This window comes from Phacochoerus africanus, chromosome 1, assembly GCF_016906955.1.
Source record: "Phacochoerus africanus isolate WHEZ1 chromosome 1, ROS_Pafr_v1, whole genome shotgun sequence".
In the NCBI taxonomy this organism is placed as follows: Eukaryota; Metazoa; Chordata; class Mammalia; order Artiodactyla; family Suidae; genus Phacochoerus; species Phacochoerus africanus.
In genome coordinates, this window is record NC_062544.1 from 145,223,304 (window position 1) to 145,242,740 (window position 19,437).

Consider the following 19,437-nt stretch of genomic DNA (forward strand, 5'->3'; position numbering starts at 1 on the left):
AGGCCACCTCCTGGCCAATGACACTCCACGTGTGGTCTGCGGACTGGCACTGCTCCATAAAATCCTTGACTGGGTGACTGGTCCACAACCAGATGCATAGGAATTGAGAATAAATATTGGGGAACTTTTGTGGCAGTTGACATCCAAGTGGGGGATCGCTGAATAGCATTCCTATGTGGTCAGCCTCACGTGGTAAGCTCGTGTGGCCTGGGCTACATTCTTGTCACATGCAGCGAGCCCACAAATCATCCTGCAACTGATGGAAAAAGCACCATACAAACCTTCCTTCTTCGCCATAGAAGGCTGAAGCAATGTAGTGGTAAGCTGGAGCTTAAGTTAGGGTAGAGATCCCTATTAGATAAAGTGAAGAGAGGCAAAATTGTCTTCTTTAAAGCTTTGCTTTTTGAGACTCATGTTTTAAAAGAACCTTTTGGCAATTCCTGAGCTCAGCCACCCTTTGAGGTAGGGGTTATTTTACATGCAACTAGCCTTCATCAGCTCCAGGGGGTAGGCAGGGGCTGGTCTGGGGCCACTGAGGGTGACGTTGAACAGAAGCAGTGCTGGGTAGTTCTGGATGCAGGTCTGCCTCCTGTACCCAGGCCTGGGTAAGCCATCAGTGTCTCCAAGATGTCAGTGGAAACTAAAGCAAGCAGCTCATAAAAGAGCCGGCTGTGGGCGTCAGGAATTGGCCGGTGAAAACCCCAACCGCTTTGGCCCCAGACTAATCAGAGAAAAGCATCATCAGGCATGATTAATGCCGGCTCGTAAAGCCACACAGGATAAAGGCGCCTCTGTCTGCTGCATGTCCTGCCTGCCGGAGCAAGTCGCCTTTCTGAGAGTGGATGATTCCCTCCCACTCACCCTTCTGGCTGTTTTTTGTCATTACCCAGTGATTGGGACTGATTATCCTTTAGAAATAGGACTGAATCTTGCTCCCTGTCATCCTTCCCCATCAGAATGAAAACCAGAGTAATGCTGGAGCCTTTAAAGACTGCCTCCAATAAACCTAGTTGCCTAGTACTTATCAAGGACTTATTCTGAGCCAGGCTCCATGCTGGGAGCTATACATGCACATGCTCACATGATTTCCCAACACCTTTAGGACTGGACCGGTATGGCCCTCATCTACAGAAGGAGAAACGGAGGCTCAGAGGGGTAAATGGGTGTTTGAAAGCTAGGCGGGATTTGTGGGGGAGTCAAGATAGAGGAGAGGAAGGGAACCAGCATCCACAGAGCCTTTGTATCCCGTGTCTTATCAACACCCCACCACTTCCTCTGTGCCGTGCACGACCACCCCCATTACTTTACAGGGGAGCAGACAGAGGCTTGTGAGGAGCCCATGGCAGGGGGTGGCACTCACTCACCCTCTCTTCCACCCCCATGGCAGATATTGCTGATTAGTTAGAGCACTGTCTTCCACTGAACCCTCACTGGGCCTCAGAATCCTTCTTGACACAGCACTCCAGGTTGCTGTTATTGACCAGGATCAGCATGTAACATGAAGCCCATTTACTGCTCTTGCCTGACAGCTGGAGAAGAATCAGAGCAGAACCAGGATTGGGTGGGGGTTTTTTGTTTTTTTTTTAAGGGCCGCACTCGCAGTATGTGGAAGTTCCAAGGCTAGGGGCCAAATCAGAGCTACAGTTGCCAGCCTACACCACAGCCACAGCAATGCCTGATCCTTAACCCACTGAACGAGGCCAGGGATCGAACCTTCATCCTCATGGTTCCTAGTCGGGTTCATTAACCACTAGCCACAAAGGGAACTCCAGGATCGGGTTTTCTGATGGCAGAGTCTGCGTGTGTCCTACCACCCAACCCTGGGAAAAAGACACCTTTCTCCTCCTCTTCCTGCTCTTTTGATTTCTCTGCCACAAAAGCCTGGTTCCAGAAACCTCTTCACCCAAGATCTCTGCCACACAGCAAAGCACCAAATGGTTCAGAAAAGTCCTCGCCAAAAAACTTAACACCTAAACCAATTTTTCCAACTGACCCAAGAAAAGGCCTCTTGCTAAAGATTTGGGAACATGACCTAGGTCAGCTCTGGAGAGACACCCAGGGTTCTGAGCAGCACAGGCAGCTGATTGTGACACCCTTTCTCCCCACCCTCCCCTTCCCAGGTCCATGCCAGTGGATAGTGATTGTCTGAGGGCTATGATGAGGGTTCTGAGGCCCTCATCAGGGTTGATTAGTAATGTCTGCCACTGGTGAGTGACTAGGGAGTGGTAGCAGGAGTCTCTGGCCAGCCATCACAAAACACCTGCCCTTGGTAGCGGGCTGCTAGGACCTTGCCGATGTCAAGGCAGAGAGCCTGGTACCTACCTGGGGCTCTGAGCTGTGACAGGAACTGTGAAATCCCTGTCTCCAGGGTCCCACTCAGGACCCCACTAGCTCTGCAGGCCACAGACACCTAGAGCCAGGACAGAGCCATGAAAGGACACCATGCTTGTAGGCTCAGCAAGAGGCTGCTGGCCAGGCCACCGTGCAGGAGCTCTACCACAGGGCTGCTTTGTAAAGCTGAACAGGAAGGAGTGTGGGGCTGAGGAGGCCAGAGCCACACACAGATCCCAGGACTGGGACATGCTGGCACCAGGCAACACTTCCACAGAAATGAGGACAAAGGGAAACTTGCCCAGAGATTGAGGGACTTTTTTTTTTTTTTCCTCTTTGCAAACCATCCAACTTATAGAGAGGCAGTAGAGAAGGGGCGGAAACACAAACTGCTGGGTTCAAAGCTGTGTCTGCCACAGACCAGCTGTGTGACCTTCCAGAGGTGACTTTTCTGTGCCTGTTTCCCAAGGGATAATATTAGTACCTTCCTCCTAGGGGTGTTGTAAGGATTAACTGGGTTAACACAGGTCAGGCACTTAAAAGAGGGCTCGGAACACACACAGAAGCAGCACACAGGTGTTGGCTGTTCCTGCCTTTCATCAAACTACTCCACCCAGGGAGAAGTGGGGAGAAGGCCACCCTTGGAGATGAGGGTGCTCTCCCCCAAGCTGATCGGCTGTGCAGCTGGGACTGCTTCAGCACTTGGAGCGAGTTAAACTTTGGCCAGGTCTGGATGCCCATTCTGGCAGTGGGACCAAGGCCCTTATTTCTACTTCTCCAAGTTTCTTCCAGATATCCTAGGAGCAGGCAGGCCCCCAGGCAAGAAACAGGGAGGGCTGGTGGGAGGACATCCCTTTCCCTGCCCCTGCTGCCCCTCTTCCACTCCCCAAACCCCTAGGCCCTGTGCCTGCCCCAGCCTGATGGCTGTTGGGCTGCTGCATTCTAGTCCTGTGTCATCCCATCCCTTCCCCCACCTCATAGCCTGGGATGTCCTGCTTCAGACTCTCCTGGGAGGACCTGTACAAGCACTCGCTTCCAGTCCCCTAAATCAGAGCAGGCCCAGGAAGCACAAGGTCACCACGTGATTCCCATGCACCCAAAGCCTGAAACAAGTTTCTTCAAATCTACCCACCCAGCCTGTTCACACAGGAAGCCACCTGCACATTCCTACTGGTCAAGAGAAAAACCATAGTCACCCTGGTCTTCCCAAGACAGAGTCAGGAATCAGCCTCTGCCAGATGTGTCATCAGCCAGGGGACTCCCTGGAGGATGGTGGTGGGTGAAGGGCTTGGGCTTCTTTGGCCCCTCCCCTGGGCTGTGGACCCAGGCTGAGTAGGCTTGAATGCAGAGGTCATCACAGATGTAGTCAAGGATAAATTTGCCTTTCACAGTTTCTCGTGCTATATGGGTTTGACCTTTATCTCCCACTAAGCTCCCCGTGCGTGGGACCCAAGTGTAAGATTTCTGCTTTTACACTTTAAAAAAAAAAGCAAGCAAGCAAACCAGCAAAAGGCCAATTGGACATTTATCCATGGGCATATTAATATTCTGATGGGCTATTCCAACCCTGTCGGTGTAGAAATGGGATTGACCTAAGACCTTCAACTATTTGAAGATGCCTTTGAATATTTTTAAATTAATAAACCATGAAAAACCTTCTGATTTAATGATTTAATTATACTTGGCTAAGAAAAGCAATTTTAAATTAGATGGACAATTTTTTTTTTAATCAGAAGGATTGCCATGAGGTAAATGAAGTAAAAATGTTCAGTTTTGAAGGAAACAAAATCCATGCTGCAAAGCCAGCCAATCTAAAATGAACATTGACTAAAATTTCCCCATTCTTATCAGAAATCTGCATATGTAACTGAGCCCATAGGAGAGCATGGAAGCTGCCTTAGGCTTCTCTTGGGTGTGGCCCAAATTCACCCATTTCTTCCTTGAGAATCCCTTGAGTTCTGCAAAAATCTAAAGCAGCTGCAGGCTGCTCACCAAATGCAGCCTGGGTATCACAGTGCTGTGTCTCCTCCTCCCCAGGGCCTGCAGTACATGGAGCTCATTCCCAAGGAGAAGCAGCCCGTGACAGGCACCGAGGGCGCCTACTACCGCCGGCGCCAGCTCATGCACCAGCTCCCCATCTATGACCAGGACCCCTCTCGCTGCCGCGGACTTTTGGAGAGTGAGCTGAAGGTGATGGAAGAGTTCGTGAAGCAGTATAAGAGCGAGGCCCTGGGCGTGGGCGAAGTGGCCCTCCCCGGGCAGGGCGGCTTGCCCAAGGAGGAAGGGAAGCAGCAGGAGAAGCCCGAGGGCGCCGAGACCGCTGCCCCAACCGCCAATGGCAGCCTTGGGGACCCGTCGAAGGAATACGTAAGTCTCCCCCAGCCATCTGCCAGTGCCTCAGGTCTGGCTGAAGCTGCCTGGGCTGGAGTTGCAGGGTCAGGGCCCCAGCTGCAGGCTTTGTTCCCTCATCCATGTATTGGTTCATGGTCATGGTCCAGTGGAGGTCACAGACAACCAAACTGTGGCAGCTCAGAAAAAGGGCATCTTACCATGCTTCGGGGTAAGGGTAGGCTTGGAGGAGGAGCTGAGGCCCAAGCTGGCCTTGGAAGATTAACGAGGAATCACCCAGGCCTTTAGGCTCTGCCAGGAAGACCTGTGTGGTCTTAAAGAGATAAGCATGCATGTAAAAAAAGTGGAGGGGGAGGGACATTCCAGTGAGCACATCACCGTGTGACTGAAGTCATGGAGTGTCAGGGGCAGGACCCAAGGCTGGCGAGATCAGCAGAGGCCACATTTCCTGAACAGCCATGCCCTCTATCCATTCATCACTCAAGCATTGATTAGTCTGGACTGTCTGCCAAGTCCCAGGAAATCAAACAAGCCCAAGACACTGTCCCTGTATTGGGACTCCATGGACTGAGGACTGGACTCTGATGGGAGTGGTGGCAGGCTTGAGACCTGGGCCATTTTATAGCCCCCAGCACCAGCCCCCATCAGCCAAGTGGGTCTCAGGCCTCTGTGTGACATTTGGAGCTAAAAGTCCCAATACAGAAGGTCCTCAAGCAAATCACCTGCCTTCCTGGGAACAGGCTAGCAGCTCCCCCTGTGAAATGCCAGCCCAAACACTGCTGTCACCACATCCAGAAGAGCTGGACCTTCCTTCTCTATAGTGACTCACCCTTGTCATCCAAAATCTATATCCCAGGAGTTCCTGTTGTAGCTCAGCAGGTTAAGGACTCAATGTACTCTCTGCAAAGATGTGGGTTTGATCCCCACCTCACTCAGTGGGTTAAGGATCCAGCATTGGCACAGGCTGCAGAGTAGGTCACAGATGCCACTGAGACCCAGCATTGCTGAGGCCAGCAGCTACAGCTCTGATTCCACCCCTAGCCCACAAAATCCCATATGCTGCAGGTACAGCCCTAAAAAGAAAGAAAAAAACAAAATCTGTATCCCGCCTCTCCAGCCCCTGCCCCATGGGCATGTGCATTTGGGATTGCCAACCAATGAACTCTAAGAGAAAACAAAACATATCTTCCCTACCACAGATTTGGTAACAGTGCTGAAAAGACCCATTTCTTAGGAAGAATTCACATCCCAGGGACTTTAAAAAAAATTAGATCCAGTTTCCATGTCTCATAAACTAGCCCTCTCCCCAGCCCTACCCTCCATCCCAGCTCTAGTAGCCATCTATCTTTAACACATAAATATGAATTCCAAGTTGGAAAGTGACTTCTTGAAATCTGTGACCTTTCCCAGTTGCCATTCCCAAGAGGGAAATGCTGATGTGAGAACGTATTTTACCCTGGATTCAGCCCACATATTTGGACAGCTTGGAAGTGGGGCAGAGGTGGCCTGAGACCCCAGGTCCTTGCCAACAGTGACTGTAGGAAACAGCTCTGACACTTCAGAAGCATTGAAACACTGAGACCAAGCGGTAAATAGGGAATCTGGAGGAAGCCAAGATTGGTGGGCTGAGCTGGCCAGGGAAAACAGACTTTTCCTTCCTCACACTAACCCCAATCTTAATTAGATTATTAATTACTGTCTTTAGTAGATTCACATCCATCACTCCCTTGAGGCCCTGCCTTGTCCATCTCTGTACCTGCAGCAGGTGCCCTCAATATAATATTGAGAGCAGCTGCTTCATAAATATGTCATCCATAAATGATGGAACAAATGAGTGAATTAATAAATATTCAAACTTAATTGCTCCTCAAAAGATGAGGACCACTTAAATGGCCATCTTACTGGGGAGAACAGTGAGACGTCAAATTCGCAGGCAGGAAGCACCTGCTCTGTGCCAAATGCCACACTCCCTACTTCCAGGTCTTGGTTCAATTCGCACAGTTACTTGATGGGTGGATTTCACCAAGCCCATTTTACAGGTGAGGAGTCAGAGATTCAGTGAAGACAGGGAGCTTGTCCGAGGCCTTATTGTCTCTAAGGGACAGAAGTTGGACCTGATACTCTTTCTACTACAAGAGGCTGAGTTCTAAAACCCTTGCTGTTATCTGCATTTAACTCCCTGTTTATCTCCTTGAAGCTGGAGCAAATCCTATAAAGGTAGCCAAGTAGCCTGCCAGGCCATGGACTGTGTGTTCCCAGCAACCCCGCCGTTAGGCTATGGGCAGTGCTCAGCCTGTTATGTGGACACCGGTGCTGGCCGTCCTGTGTGCTGGGCTCCTCTTGTTCTCATCAAAGGGCAGGTAGGACAGGTACCTTAGTCAAGCAGCAGGCCTGACTTTTATTCCTCTGAGGAGGGCAGTGAACTTTGCTAGAAGCAGTCAGGGCCTTTAACTTGAGAGCCCAGCTTCAGGGAGGAAGCATAGACCTCAGACTGACAATCAAATTAGCAATTTATGGGAAGAAAGTAGGCAAAAGGAAGGACATGTGAAAGGTATTCTACTGGAACTGTGTTGTTAACACATGGCAGTTTAGCATCCTAATGATAAGCGTCATTATTGTTAGTGGGGCTACCATTCAGCAGGCTTGCTCTGGACCAAGGACAGCAGCAGGCAGGAGAGCATCTGATTTAAAGCTCCAAACCACCCAAGGATGAGAAGTGAGGCTATGGGATTTGAACCAACCTCTGTTAGCTGCCAAGCCCATCTTTCATATTTCCCAAAGCTTATTCCTTGGAAAGGTCATGGATATGAGGCTATGAAAGGGCCATGGCACCATGTAAGGGGAACATCAGAGTAAAAACAAAACTAAATGGGTTTCCTTATGGCTGGATTTCTCAGAGCCTTGCAGAGGCTATGGAAGTGGTTCTCAAACTAAAATTGCCTGGAAGCCTGCGTCCCACAATAGACTAGTTGGTGCAGGTAGGGCCTGAGAATCTGCATTTCTAATGAGTCTCCAGGTTGATGCCAGTGATGGTCAGGGGCCCACACTTTGAGAACCACTGCTAATGAGCCTTAAAAATCACCTTACATTTAAACTCAGCCAAAATGATATCACCGATCCAACAAACGGTGAGGGTCTGAGAGCTTTGAACACAGGCATTGTCTAGACTGATGTGGTGGCTCAGTGCCGGGTCTATTCAGTTCCTCAGGCCTGAGCCCAGCTGTCATATCTGCACCCCTTGGCCAGCCCCCAGACCCTAGGCCTTCACACAGGTGCTGTGACAGGATGGGTGACCTAAAATCAGCCAGGGCGCATCTGGGCAATGAACTCAAGAGCTGCAGCTGCCCATGCCCACCTCAGGGCCGGCCCCTGAACATGCCATCCTTACACTGAGGTTAGGAGAGGTGGCAACACCACGGGAAATGCCAGGAGAGTCAGCCCTTTCATGAGGAAAAGCCATAGCAGAAAACCCCAGACAGTAACAGGTTGGCATACCCATTTCACAGATGTGGAGCCTGAGGCACAGGAAGGTTAACTGATTTGCTAGTGAGATTCCATTCCAGGTCCTTCTGCATCATCAGCCCTGGGGGTTCTAAGCCTGTACAGGCGTGGGGTCCAGGCAGGGTGGCGACAAAGCAAGTGCACATGCATTTACGTTGGCTGGGGTGAGAGGCAGTGTTTGGAGTCATTCACAGTCCGGCCCCATGAAGAATTTGGGGGCCTCCTGTTTGTAAGCCAGGAATAAGGGAAGGACTTGCCTACCCCACCCCAATCCCACCCAGTTTGGGGTCTTGGGAGCTTTGAAGTGTTCCATGGCCAGGGTGCTGCCCACCCCAGCAACCTGGACCATTCCACAGCAGCATGGCAAAGCCTTGCATCCACCTCCCAGGCCCCACTTCTGACCTCTCCCACAAGGATAAATCCTACAGACTCCTGACCTCAATGCTCTGACTCTGAACAGCTCCACCAGACTGTTTTCCTGCGTTTACAGAGCTGACAGGATATCTTCTCCGAAATTAAATATACAGATTTCTTGGGCATGGTCATCTTGCCCAGGAATTTCCGCCTTTCCCTACACCCCAAACTTGTAACTGAAGAAAGGGGAAAGAAAGCCAGAACCTAGCCTTTAATGTAAACTCCACCCTTGGGTATTTTTCATTCCTGCTGGGAGCCCCCCAGCTCCTGCCTACAGGCCAAGCCACGACACCAAAGAAAGCGACTAAAAGCAGCACAGATTGAAAACTGTGAAGATATTCCTTGAAGTCATATAAAGATATGTTGATTTGGTCCCAAATTATAGCATGCCCCCCCCCACCGGCCCCTTTCCCCAGAAGAATGCACAGAGCAGGGACCAGAGTTCTGGGTCTCCTCCCTCTCAGATGGAAACTTACAGCAGCTGGCGGCTCAGCCCTACTTGAGCCCCAACAAGGGACATATTTGTGGGCGAGGGACTTCCAAAGCTTCATCCGAGCAGATGTTTGGCTTGTGGGCTGGTAGGCTGACTTCCCTGCCAGCGTCTCTCTGGGAATTTGAAACCACTGACCTGCCCCCATGCCTGAGAGCCGCATCTTGGCTAGAGGACAGAGGGTCAAAGGCCCATGAAGCAGCCCCCCAAATTGCCATGGTTACCAGGCTTCTCAATATAGGCCAGTAAAGATATTGGAATGATATTAAAGGAGATTTTCTTTTCCACAGAAAATTCTCTTAATCCCATTTTTTAATACTATAAATACTTTTCCATGTTGCCACATAAGTTTTCACAATTTACCTTTTCTTTTTTTCCCTGAAGTGGGCTGTGTAATATTCCACTGACTAAAACAGGGATTGGCAAATTTTTTCTGCAGAAGTTAGAGCATCAATATTTTAGCCTTTTGCACTGCCACAGTCAAAGACAAGCAATATCTAAAGAGATGACCAGAATGGTGTCCCAATAAAACTTTATGAAACAGGCCATGAGCTGGATTTGGCCTCACAGATGTCACTTGCTGACCCCAAAACTAGAAGAACTATGAAAAATTGTTTTGGCTTTTTATGAGTTACTTGGGCTTTATCCAGTTTTATTTGGCTTTTGGAGGCTAATAGGTGATGATGATGATGGTGGTAGTGGTGTCACCTGCCATCCACTGACTGGTTGTGCCAGGCACGTGGCTAGAGGCTTCACATGGTTGTTTTATTGCACCCCAAGAATTACCCCCGCGCTTGTCATATAGCTGGTGAGTGGGGAGCCAGAATTGGAACTCAGGCCTGCCTTCCCACCCCAGACCCTTCACAGACACCACTGAGTAACAGACAGTCCCAGAGCCCCCATGCGGCCCAGGCACTGTGTGAGGCCATTGCAGCAGAGATGACCATAAGTAAGGCTTGTCCCTATTCTGCAGTGTCCCTGTGCTTGTCAAAGCTGGACTCAAAAACACCCCAGGCTGACATCGTCTCCCAAGTGTGGCATTTAGGAAGCCTCCTAGGCCGCATCTTCCCCCTTCATTGAACAACCAGTGAGGAAGGTTTGGTTCAAAATGCCTGATATTCTATGTCACTGGGAGGAGCACACCCTCCTCAAGGACCCGCCCCCAGAAGAAGCAGGAAGCAAAGCCTGGGTTCTCCACCAACAGTGACCACATATGCATAGCATTTCCCACAAGCCAGGCCCTGCCTGGTGTCACAGACAAGGGAAGTGAGGCCCAGAGAGGTGGCTGACTGCCCCAAGAGCCCCCCAGAATGAAGCCACAGTGGAGCCTCATGCCACAGCCCCAGATCCCAACCACCTGCACACACACACCCCACCCCCCAATCTGGATCATAAGGAACATCGGGAGGATGACCGTGTGGGGTAACAGAACGCAGAAGTCTGAAAATGCCAGCAGTGATACTGGGCTAGAAAAGAATAAAAAAGAAAAAAAAAAAAAAGCCACCACTACACTTGAGATACATGAAGCTGCAGAGCTCAGATGGTAAATAATCACCATAAGAGGAGATGGGGAGATGCTGTTTATAAATAAATTGTTGAATATTTGTGTTGGAAAGAAACCAGCGCCTGAATTCAAGGCCCTTGTGTTAATATTTACTACATTGCAATGGTGAGATTTTCACAAGGCAATCTGGGGTTTAGACTGGGGAGGCCTATGGATAAGAGCCTTCCAGAAGCGAACAGCGTGATTGGGACAGAACTGCTGGCAGCCCCAACAGAGAGATTATGGCTGGTTTAGAGGGTACTCAGTATCTGTGACTCCGCCTCCAAGGCCAGCACAGCTCATCCTGAGAGACAGTCTTCAGCTGTGTGAGCCTGGGCCGCTGTCCCTCAACTGCTGGCACCCACAACACTTTGTGTACTGGTTACTTCCATTGCAGAAGCCCTAACAGCTCATCGACTCTACATGTGTCACTCCTGTTACTGAGGGCTGCACACCTTAGATGCAGTGACCTAAAATGAGGCATCAACTTTGCTCACCAATCAGAGGACTGGGCAGGGCTCAGTGGGGGGTTCTCTATCCAAGCAGCATCACTTGGAGCAGCTCCCGTGTTAAGACAATACCACCAACAAAGCTGCCGCTATCAAATTGTGATCCTTTATTTTCCTTAGACTTAATAGTTGCTGTGATTGTTACTGATGAAGAAACGGATATTCACCAAACTATTGTAAGTTTTGGTCATTATGGATGTTGACCTCTGGGATGTGTTCTGTGAAATACTTGTTACTTGGGTGTAGACCTCAAGGTTGTGAAAGTCATGTTTGTTGAGACCTCTGGTGTCATTTTAGATGCTGCTCTAGGTTTCAAGGTGGCAGCTGCTGCATTCTTTGAGACTGAGGAAACAGGAGTCGTTGACAGTTTTGCTGTAGTTTTCAAGGTGGTAGCTATTGAGTTCTTTGAGTCTGCAGAAATTGAAGCTGCCTCTGTTTAAGTTGATCTGAAACCGATCTTCTGAGGCTCATTCACTGGCAAGTCTGGCCCCGATGCTGGGATGACAGAAAGGGCTGGGTCTTGACCAGCAGGGGCTCTGGCTTCACCCTCTACCTCTGTGTGTTTTCTCCAAGTGGTACCCTAAGAAGGAGGCCTCTGGGCTTTTTTCTGCCCCTCCCCAAGAACTCCCAAGAAAGAGCCAGCTGAAGTTGTGTTGACTTTTATGACTTACCTCAGGAACCTATAGCATCCTTTCTATCACATTCTATCCTACAGAAGTGAGTCACTAAGGCAGGACTGTAATGAAAGGAAGGGAAGAGACACCCCATTGGTTGGAGACAAGTCCAAGAAGTTCCAGCATCACTTTTTCACACCACTATGGGGGGAACCCCAGCCCTGCAAGCTCTGAGCTCTTGAGGCAGCCAAAGCTTGAATGCTCCCTGGCTTTCTCAAAGCACAGACCCAAAGGACAAAATATACAAAGTCTTTCATTTAAACCCTTGTGATTAAGAATCTCTTACCACTTAAACAGGGCAGGACAAAATGTCAGTGGCCCTGGGGAAAACGTCACGTGTGTTCTACCTGTGAGAGGTGTGTGTTGTGGTTTCCCTCCACCAGAGGATAACAATCTGAAAAGTAGGCTATGTGGTGAAGGCTGGGGAGCTTCCCATGAGGGGCCTCTGATTTCAGATAGTGGGAAGCATGAATGAGAACCCGCTGTGGTGCTAATGATCTGTGTTCCTCTCTGTGTCTTTTAACTGAGTCTCAGAGGACTTCTACTCCATCACATGACCTCCTCCACACTGGAAGTCGCCTGCAAATGACCACATTGGGCTTTCTTCAAAACAGTCTAAAGTTTAACCATCCCAGGAATTAAAATTGGCTTTTGCTGTAAACCGAACCTAATTGGTAATGTCATTTTTGCTGAATTTATATATAAGGCCATTTCTAAACACCGTGTGATCATGGTTCTCCAAGTGTCCCCTGACTTCACCAGCATCCCAAAGGAGTCTGAAAATTCCTCAGGCCCCTCCCAGACCTACGAATGAGACACTCCGGGTGGGGTAGGTGCAGCAATCTGTTTGAACAACCCACTAGGGATGCTGGGCAAACTCGAGGCTAAGAACATGCATTGCAGCCAAGTCTGGGGTAGTGACAGAGGCTGAAATTCATACAACTGATTTGCTGGGCTTGTACAGATGGAGAGAACAGAGACAGAAAAATAGGAAGCTCGTGGTGGAAGGAACGACCTGCTGGTCTACATGCTTGTGGGAAGGAACACGGGGCTCCAAACCAGAAGCAGATCCTGCCTTCAACCTATCTTTGTCATCTTAGGAAACTTATTTAGCTCCCCTGAGCCTCAACTTTCTGGAAGGAGGGCTGAGTTGAGTAATAGAACATTTTACTTAATCATTATTGAACCCTTATAAACTTCATTAATTCTATTATCTCATTTAATCCATGCAACAGACCTGTGAAGTTATGAGTATTAGCAGTAGTTTTCCCATTTGAAGGGTGAAAAAGCTAAAATATAGAGAGATTGGGCAACTTGCCTAATGTCACACAGCTAACCTCCCCTCAACCATCCCCTGCAATTTAGAAACTTAAACCTGAGTTCCAAGGATTGTAAAAGAGTAAGTTTGTGCAGGATCACGGGATGCAAGCAGGCTGGGTGTTTTGACTCTTGGTTGCCAGGCTGCCCTTGGTGGCCAAGGGGCCACCAGGCTGAGAGAGCCAAGACACTGTCAGATGTTTCATCCTTTGAGCCCACAGGGAGGGGGCATGGAAAACAGTTCAGCAGCAAGAAGAAGTTGGTTCCTGACACATGTTGACAGGGCTCATTACCCAGACATTATGTTTTCATAAAATGGCAGTGACAATGTTTGCTTGAAAAAGGGCTGACTGCTGGTAGAAATGGGGTACAGAGCTGGGGACAGTGACAGAAGAGACTCTGTAGCAAGGCTCCTGCCAAAGCCCTTCCAGACAGCGCTTCCAAAATGATCTCCTCACATACAGACCAGAACCAGTCAGGCTCCCCATTACCTCCAGAGTCAAGTCCAACCCACAGTTCAGAACCAACTGTGATCATCCCCAGACTGCCTCTCTGACTCACTTCCTTCCATTTCCTTCTGTGGATTGGGGGCACCTGCAGGTACCCCCACAGGCACACCCAACTGCATTTACACCTCTCCCATCCCCCACTACTCTGTTAAGCAACATCTGGAAATTTGGCCGCACTGACATATCCTGGTGATACCCAACCAGGTATGATGGATGAACAGGAAGCCCCTTCTGTGTGGGAGGAAGGGCACTGGAAATTTCATTCTGCAAATTGTGGAAAGACAGAATGCTCACTCTTCAAACAGCTCTAGCCAGACTATTAACACTTCCCAGCTACTCTTAAGAGTTAAGTTCCCATTGTGACTTAGCTATAACAAAACTGACCAGTATCCATGAGCAACCATCCTTGCTCGGTGCGTTAAGGATCCGGCGTTGCTGTGAGCTGTGGGTCACAGCTGTGGTTGCAGACGGGGGTCAAATCCAGTGTTGATGTGGCATAGGCCAGTGGCTACAGCTCTGATTCAACCCCTAGCCTGGGAACTTCCATAGGCCACAGGTGTGGAGAGAAAGGAAGGGAGGGAGGGAAAGAAGGAAGGAGGGAGGAGAAAGGAGAAAGAGAGAGAAGGAAGGAAGGAAGGAAGGAGAGAGAAGGAAAGAAGGAAAGAAAGAAAGAAAGAGAAAGAAAGAAAGAAAAGGAAGGAAAAGCTGTGACAATCAGTGAATGCAGACTGATCCCTATTTTATGTTCAGACCCTCCCACCCCATGTGTTCCAGGTGAGCTGGGGCTCATTCACTCACATGGAGAGGGACAGGGTTTCACTTTGGGAACAGACTTATGCCCTTCACTCTTGTGAGCAGCACTGAAGCCACACATCCAGCACAGATCAGCACATCCAGCAGATCTAAGGAACATGGACAGGCAGCCAGGAGCAATTAACCATAAACACATCCCTCATCTGGACATGGTGCTCAACCCCCAATATGCTAAGGGACCACTGTCAGAATATGGACATTTTTGGCCATTTGATTTTCTTTCCCCAATTTCGCCACTTTAATTTTTATTTCCTCTTCATATATAAGAGCATAGTAAGTATGCAATTAAAGTATATATAGAATTCTAAGTGTCTAAGCAGCTCTGGATAGATGCCCACCCATCTTTAAATAGCCAAACAAATATCTCTATTGGGGCTGACATATAATTGGTCCTTAGTAAGACAGAGTATTCATCTCAAACCAGAAGTTAGCAAACATTTTCTGTAGAGGACCAGGTTATCCATATCTCAGGTGCTATGAGCCAAGAGCCAAAATCAGTGATATCACATGGGTACTTTATATAACAAGAGAAAAAAATAAATGTCCACAATTTTTGTGAAAGTCAAAATAGAACAGTGTACTTAAGACAGGTTTTTATAATACAAGTTGTATTAGTCAGCTAATGCTAAAGGTAATGTGGGATCCTAGATGGGATCCTGGACCAGAAGAAGGACGATAGGTGAAGTCTCAGAACATCTGGGTAGAGTTTGGACTTCAGTTAATAATAACTATCAATATTGGTTAGTGGATCATGACAAATACACCATATTAATGTAAGATGCTAAGAACAAAGCAAAGTGGGTGTGGGGATATGAGAATTCTCTGTACTATCTGCATACATGTTTGGTAAATCTAAAACTGTTCTAAATTTTTAAGTTTATTAAAAATTAATCCTACATAGGTAAAAGTACCATTCAAAGTGCCAGGTGGACCAGTGGGTTTTCATGTAAGGAAAAAAGGTTGGTCAATATGGTTTAAGATTCCACATAAACTAACTTTTGAGACACTACCACTTGTTGAATTTTATTTTATTTTTTTGCCCTTCATCCTCTTCTTTTTTATTTATTTATTTCCCCAATACATATTTTTTTCCTACTGTACAGCATGGTGACCAGTTACACATACATGTATACATTCTTTTTTTCACCTTATCATGCTCCATCATAAGTGACTAGACATAGTTTCCAGTGCTACACAGCAGGATCTCATTGAATTTTGATGTACTAGCAAAGAAGGCTATTCCACAGTTACCTGAGAAGGCTATTTAAAAACCCCTCCCTTCCTTTTCTAACGTCATGTCAGTGCAAGGTCAGATTTTCTTCATGACATTCAAAGAAAACAACATAATGCAAAAGGTGAAAAGGTTCTAAGCAGTTCTAAGAATCCAGAAATTCTCCATCGAGCCAGTCATTAGAGATTTGCAAAAATGTAAACATGCCACTCTCTGTTAAATTTTTCTATTTTGGAAAATATAGTGATTTTTAATTAGAAATACTTATGATCATATGTTGTTGACTTACTATTTTAATGAGTTAATACTTTTGTAATTTTTTCTGTTTTAATTTCTCTTATGGTAAATATCAATAGCTATTACCCATGTGAACAAAACCTCTTTGGGGTTCTCAGTAATTTTTGAGAGTCTAAAGGGGCCTGAGAACAAAGAGGTTGGGAATCTCTGTGCTCAAGAAGTCCTTTATTCAGTCCTCATGAACCCCTGCTAGGTAGGCAGGATTCTTATTCCACTTTGCAGATGAGAAAACTGAGGAAGAGAGAGGTATAGTCACTTGCTCAAAGTCACCCAGAAAGTAAAGAGACTGGAGCCAAAACTCAAACCTGTGTCACGACACTCTCCTGACTACCCTGTGTCTTGGGGTCCTTCCTGACCCTTCCAGGTCTGTGAGCTCTGCAAGGGGGTGGCCCCCGCCGACAGCCCCGTGGTCTACTCGGACAGAGCAGGTTACAGCAAGCAGTGGCATCCTGCATGCTTCGTGTGCGCCAAGTGCTCCGAGCCACTGGTGGACCTCATCTACTTCTGGAAGGATGGGGCACCCTGGTGTGGCCGTCACTACTGCGAGAGCCTGCGGCCCCGGTGCTCCGGCTGTGACGAGGTGAGGGCCAGTTGGGTGGGGTGGATCGGCAGGACCCAGAGGGCCTGGGGAAGTGCGGCTTCACCAATGATGGCATCCAGATAGGAAAGCTGAGGCTCAGATCTCCCTTCATGCTCTTAGCCTCTGTTTTCCCATCTGCAAAATGGGGCAGAAGTTAGCTCCCACCCTGGGGCCTGTTGGGATGGGCCAGACACAGAGTGCCTGTCGGGTCTCATCCCTGGTACAAAGTGCTCAGAAGAACATTTGGGGTATGCAACAGGAGGCAGATGGCCCATGCTCAAACCTGGCTCTGCCTCAGTGAGTTGTGTGGGTCCCTAATTCCTGTGTCTCAGTCTTATCACTTATAAAATGGGAGAGTAACAGTGCCCACCCTGTGGAGTTGCTGTGAGGACAAGCAAGATCATGCAAGAAAATGCTTGGCCCAGGGCCTGACCAAGTAACTAAGAAATGGGTGCTGCTGTGAGTTTTAGGATGATGTAATACAAGATGACATGATAATCCAGCATTCATGTAACACAATCTAATAGAGAAGCTATGAAAGGGGCTCAGCTCTCCAAAATGGGCTTGAACTAAAGGAACACTAAGGTGTATTAACAGTGACCATAATAGTTATGATAATAACAACTATGGTCTGCATGCCTTTGGTGACAGGAAGCTCACTACCTTCATCTTTAGCACGCGCGAGGGTGAGAAATGTCTTCTTCACTTGGAGCCAGTGTCTGTCCCTCCACCTCCCCCACATTGTCTCTGAGTGTGGTTATGGCCTGTAATCCTCCTACCTCAAGAACATTAAGAAGGCAAAGGGCTGCCAGCAGGCCTGGACCACCACCTCATTTTTGTGAAGACAACTGTACGCTCTCAGTAGCAACACCTCATGCTAACATGCTATAGACTTTGTACGTGAAGTGCCATCTCCATCCCACAATAGCCCTTTAGGGACAGAGAAGCATTATCCCCCATTTTATGTTTGAGAAAAGTGCAGCTCAGAGAGGTCGGTGATGGTCACACAGGATCGGCTTTGAGGACGCCATCTGTAGCCCCACTTGCAGCTCTCATAAACCCCTATGGGACGGGTGGCATTATATCCCCATTCTGCAGATGTGGAAACTGAGGCAGAAGGCAGCTAAGTAACTTGCCAAATATGTGCTAAGTCTTTAAGTGAAGACTCATATCTAGTTCCAGAATCAGAAGGCACATTTAACCAGTGTGCTGTTCACCCCTTTGGTTCCTCCCGGATGCGAGAGATATTCCAAAGCAATGCTTTATTCCAAGCCCAAGTGGCTCTGGGTGTTCTTGGTCTTGAAGACTGACCACTGGCCACTTAGCTGTGATTAGGCTGTCTTCACTGGAGTATGGAATCCCACCTCAGAGCTCAATGGGGCTTTGGGTTTGGCCCAAAGATTATCACAGATGCCAGATACATAAAACCTGCCAATTGCAGAGGGGTTGTTTTCCACCCAAGAAGCAAAGATGCAACCATGACCTTTTCCAATTATTGCACTGACTGCCTGAGACTTATGTCAGATTTCTCCACTGAGGCATTTAAAGGTTGAAACAAGAATGGGGGTGGGGGGGGCACCACTGAGAGTTTGTCCACCATTGCACCGTCTACCATGAACGGAACCTGATTGTATGTTTCTTCCACTTCCCCTCTCCAGATAATATTCTCAGAGGACTACCAGCGAGTGGAGGACCTGGCCTGGCACCGAAAGCACTTTGTCTGCGAGGGCTGCGAGCAGCAGCTGGGCGGCCGGGCATACATCATCACCAAGGGTCAGCTTCTGTGCCCGACGTGCAGCAAGTCCAAACGCACCTGAAGGGCCGTCTGCCCAAGCCAGCATCCACAGGATCCCACCAAGAAGGAGAGCCAAGTGTGCTAAGGCCATCCTGAGGGTTTGGCGAGACAGCCAGCAAGCAACAAAAAGAGTCATCTTTTTTCCGAGGGAATATATATACTCATATATTGTAGGTTGGGTGGTGGCGGAACCTGAGCGCCAATAGTTTCAAAGACAGAAATGTTCTGAGAAGTCTTAGGATGAAGTTCTTTTGTTTTTGTTGTTGTTGTTGTTGTTTTCCAGTGGTCAACGAAATACACAGCTGATATCTTGCCCAGGGTTTTTTGGAGGAGTCTCCCAGAATGCAACTCTGAGTGATCCAACCATGTAGCTGTAGAATGGGCATGCTTTCTCGAGATCACCGGGGCTCCTCCAGGAGCAGCCTGGGATCCCAAGAGTCCTTTGTTGCCTCTTTTTCAAATGGAGTTTGAATTTGAAATTTAAAAAACTTGGCATGATAAACATATCAATAAAAGTTTTATAAAGTTCCCATAGGCCCTAATCTCCTTATTTATACCTGGTGGTGATTTCACAGCATCTATTCTGCCCCAAGATGCTGACTGCTCATGGGAATGCTGCAGAAGGCACTGGAAATTCCGGGAATATATATATCAGACCCCTTTTGGGAATGTAGGGCCTTGGGGAAGAACCCCCAGCCCCCAGTTCTGGGTCCCCCCAAAACACCAATGGAAACATGAATGTCATGGTCCACGGGACACCTGAACACAGCTGCTCTCAGAGCCCAGGCAGGTGGTGAGTGAGCCCCTGTGGGCGTAAGACCAGATAGTGTGTTCGGAGCCACCAAGCAGGGCCACCTACCTCAGCCAACAGGTGCCACATGGACATGGTGACGAGTGCAGGCCGACCCAAAGGAATATGGACTTCATGAGAAAGCTCTCTATTTTTGAAATGTTGCCAGATGAACACTGAACAAGTTGAAAAGATTAGCTCTTTGGGGGAAACTGTCTCCCTTTTCATGGCATCTTTGAGCATGGTCCAGCCCCCAAATTTTTTTCCTCCCCACAATTTGAGAAAATACATTCT

General features: G+C 48.3%; 1 protein-coding gene across 1 annotated transcript in view; it reads left to right on the top strand.

Moving 5' to 3' along the window:
* LMCD1 (LIM and cysteine rich domains 1) overlaps window positions 1–18,883 on the top strand; it is a 60,877-nt gene extending 41,994 nt beyond the window's left edge. The window contains exons 4-6 of the mRNA XM_047779672.1: window positions 4,369–4,698; window positions 16,343–16,558; window positions 18,217–18,883. Coding sequence (XP_047635628.1) covers window positions 4,369–4,698; window positions 16,343–16,558; window positions 18,217–18,375 — 705 coding nt within the window. The 3' untranslated portion in view covers window positions 18,376–18,883. The remainder of the gene's footprint in view (window positions 1–4,368; window positions 4,699–16,342; window positions 16,559–18,216) is intronic.
* Window positions 18,884–19,437: the final 554 nt, after the last annotated feature.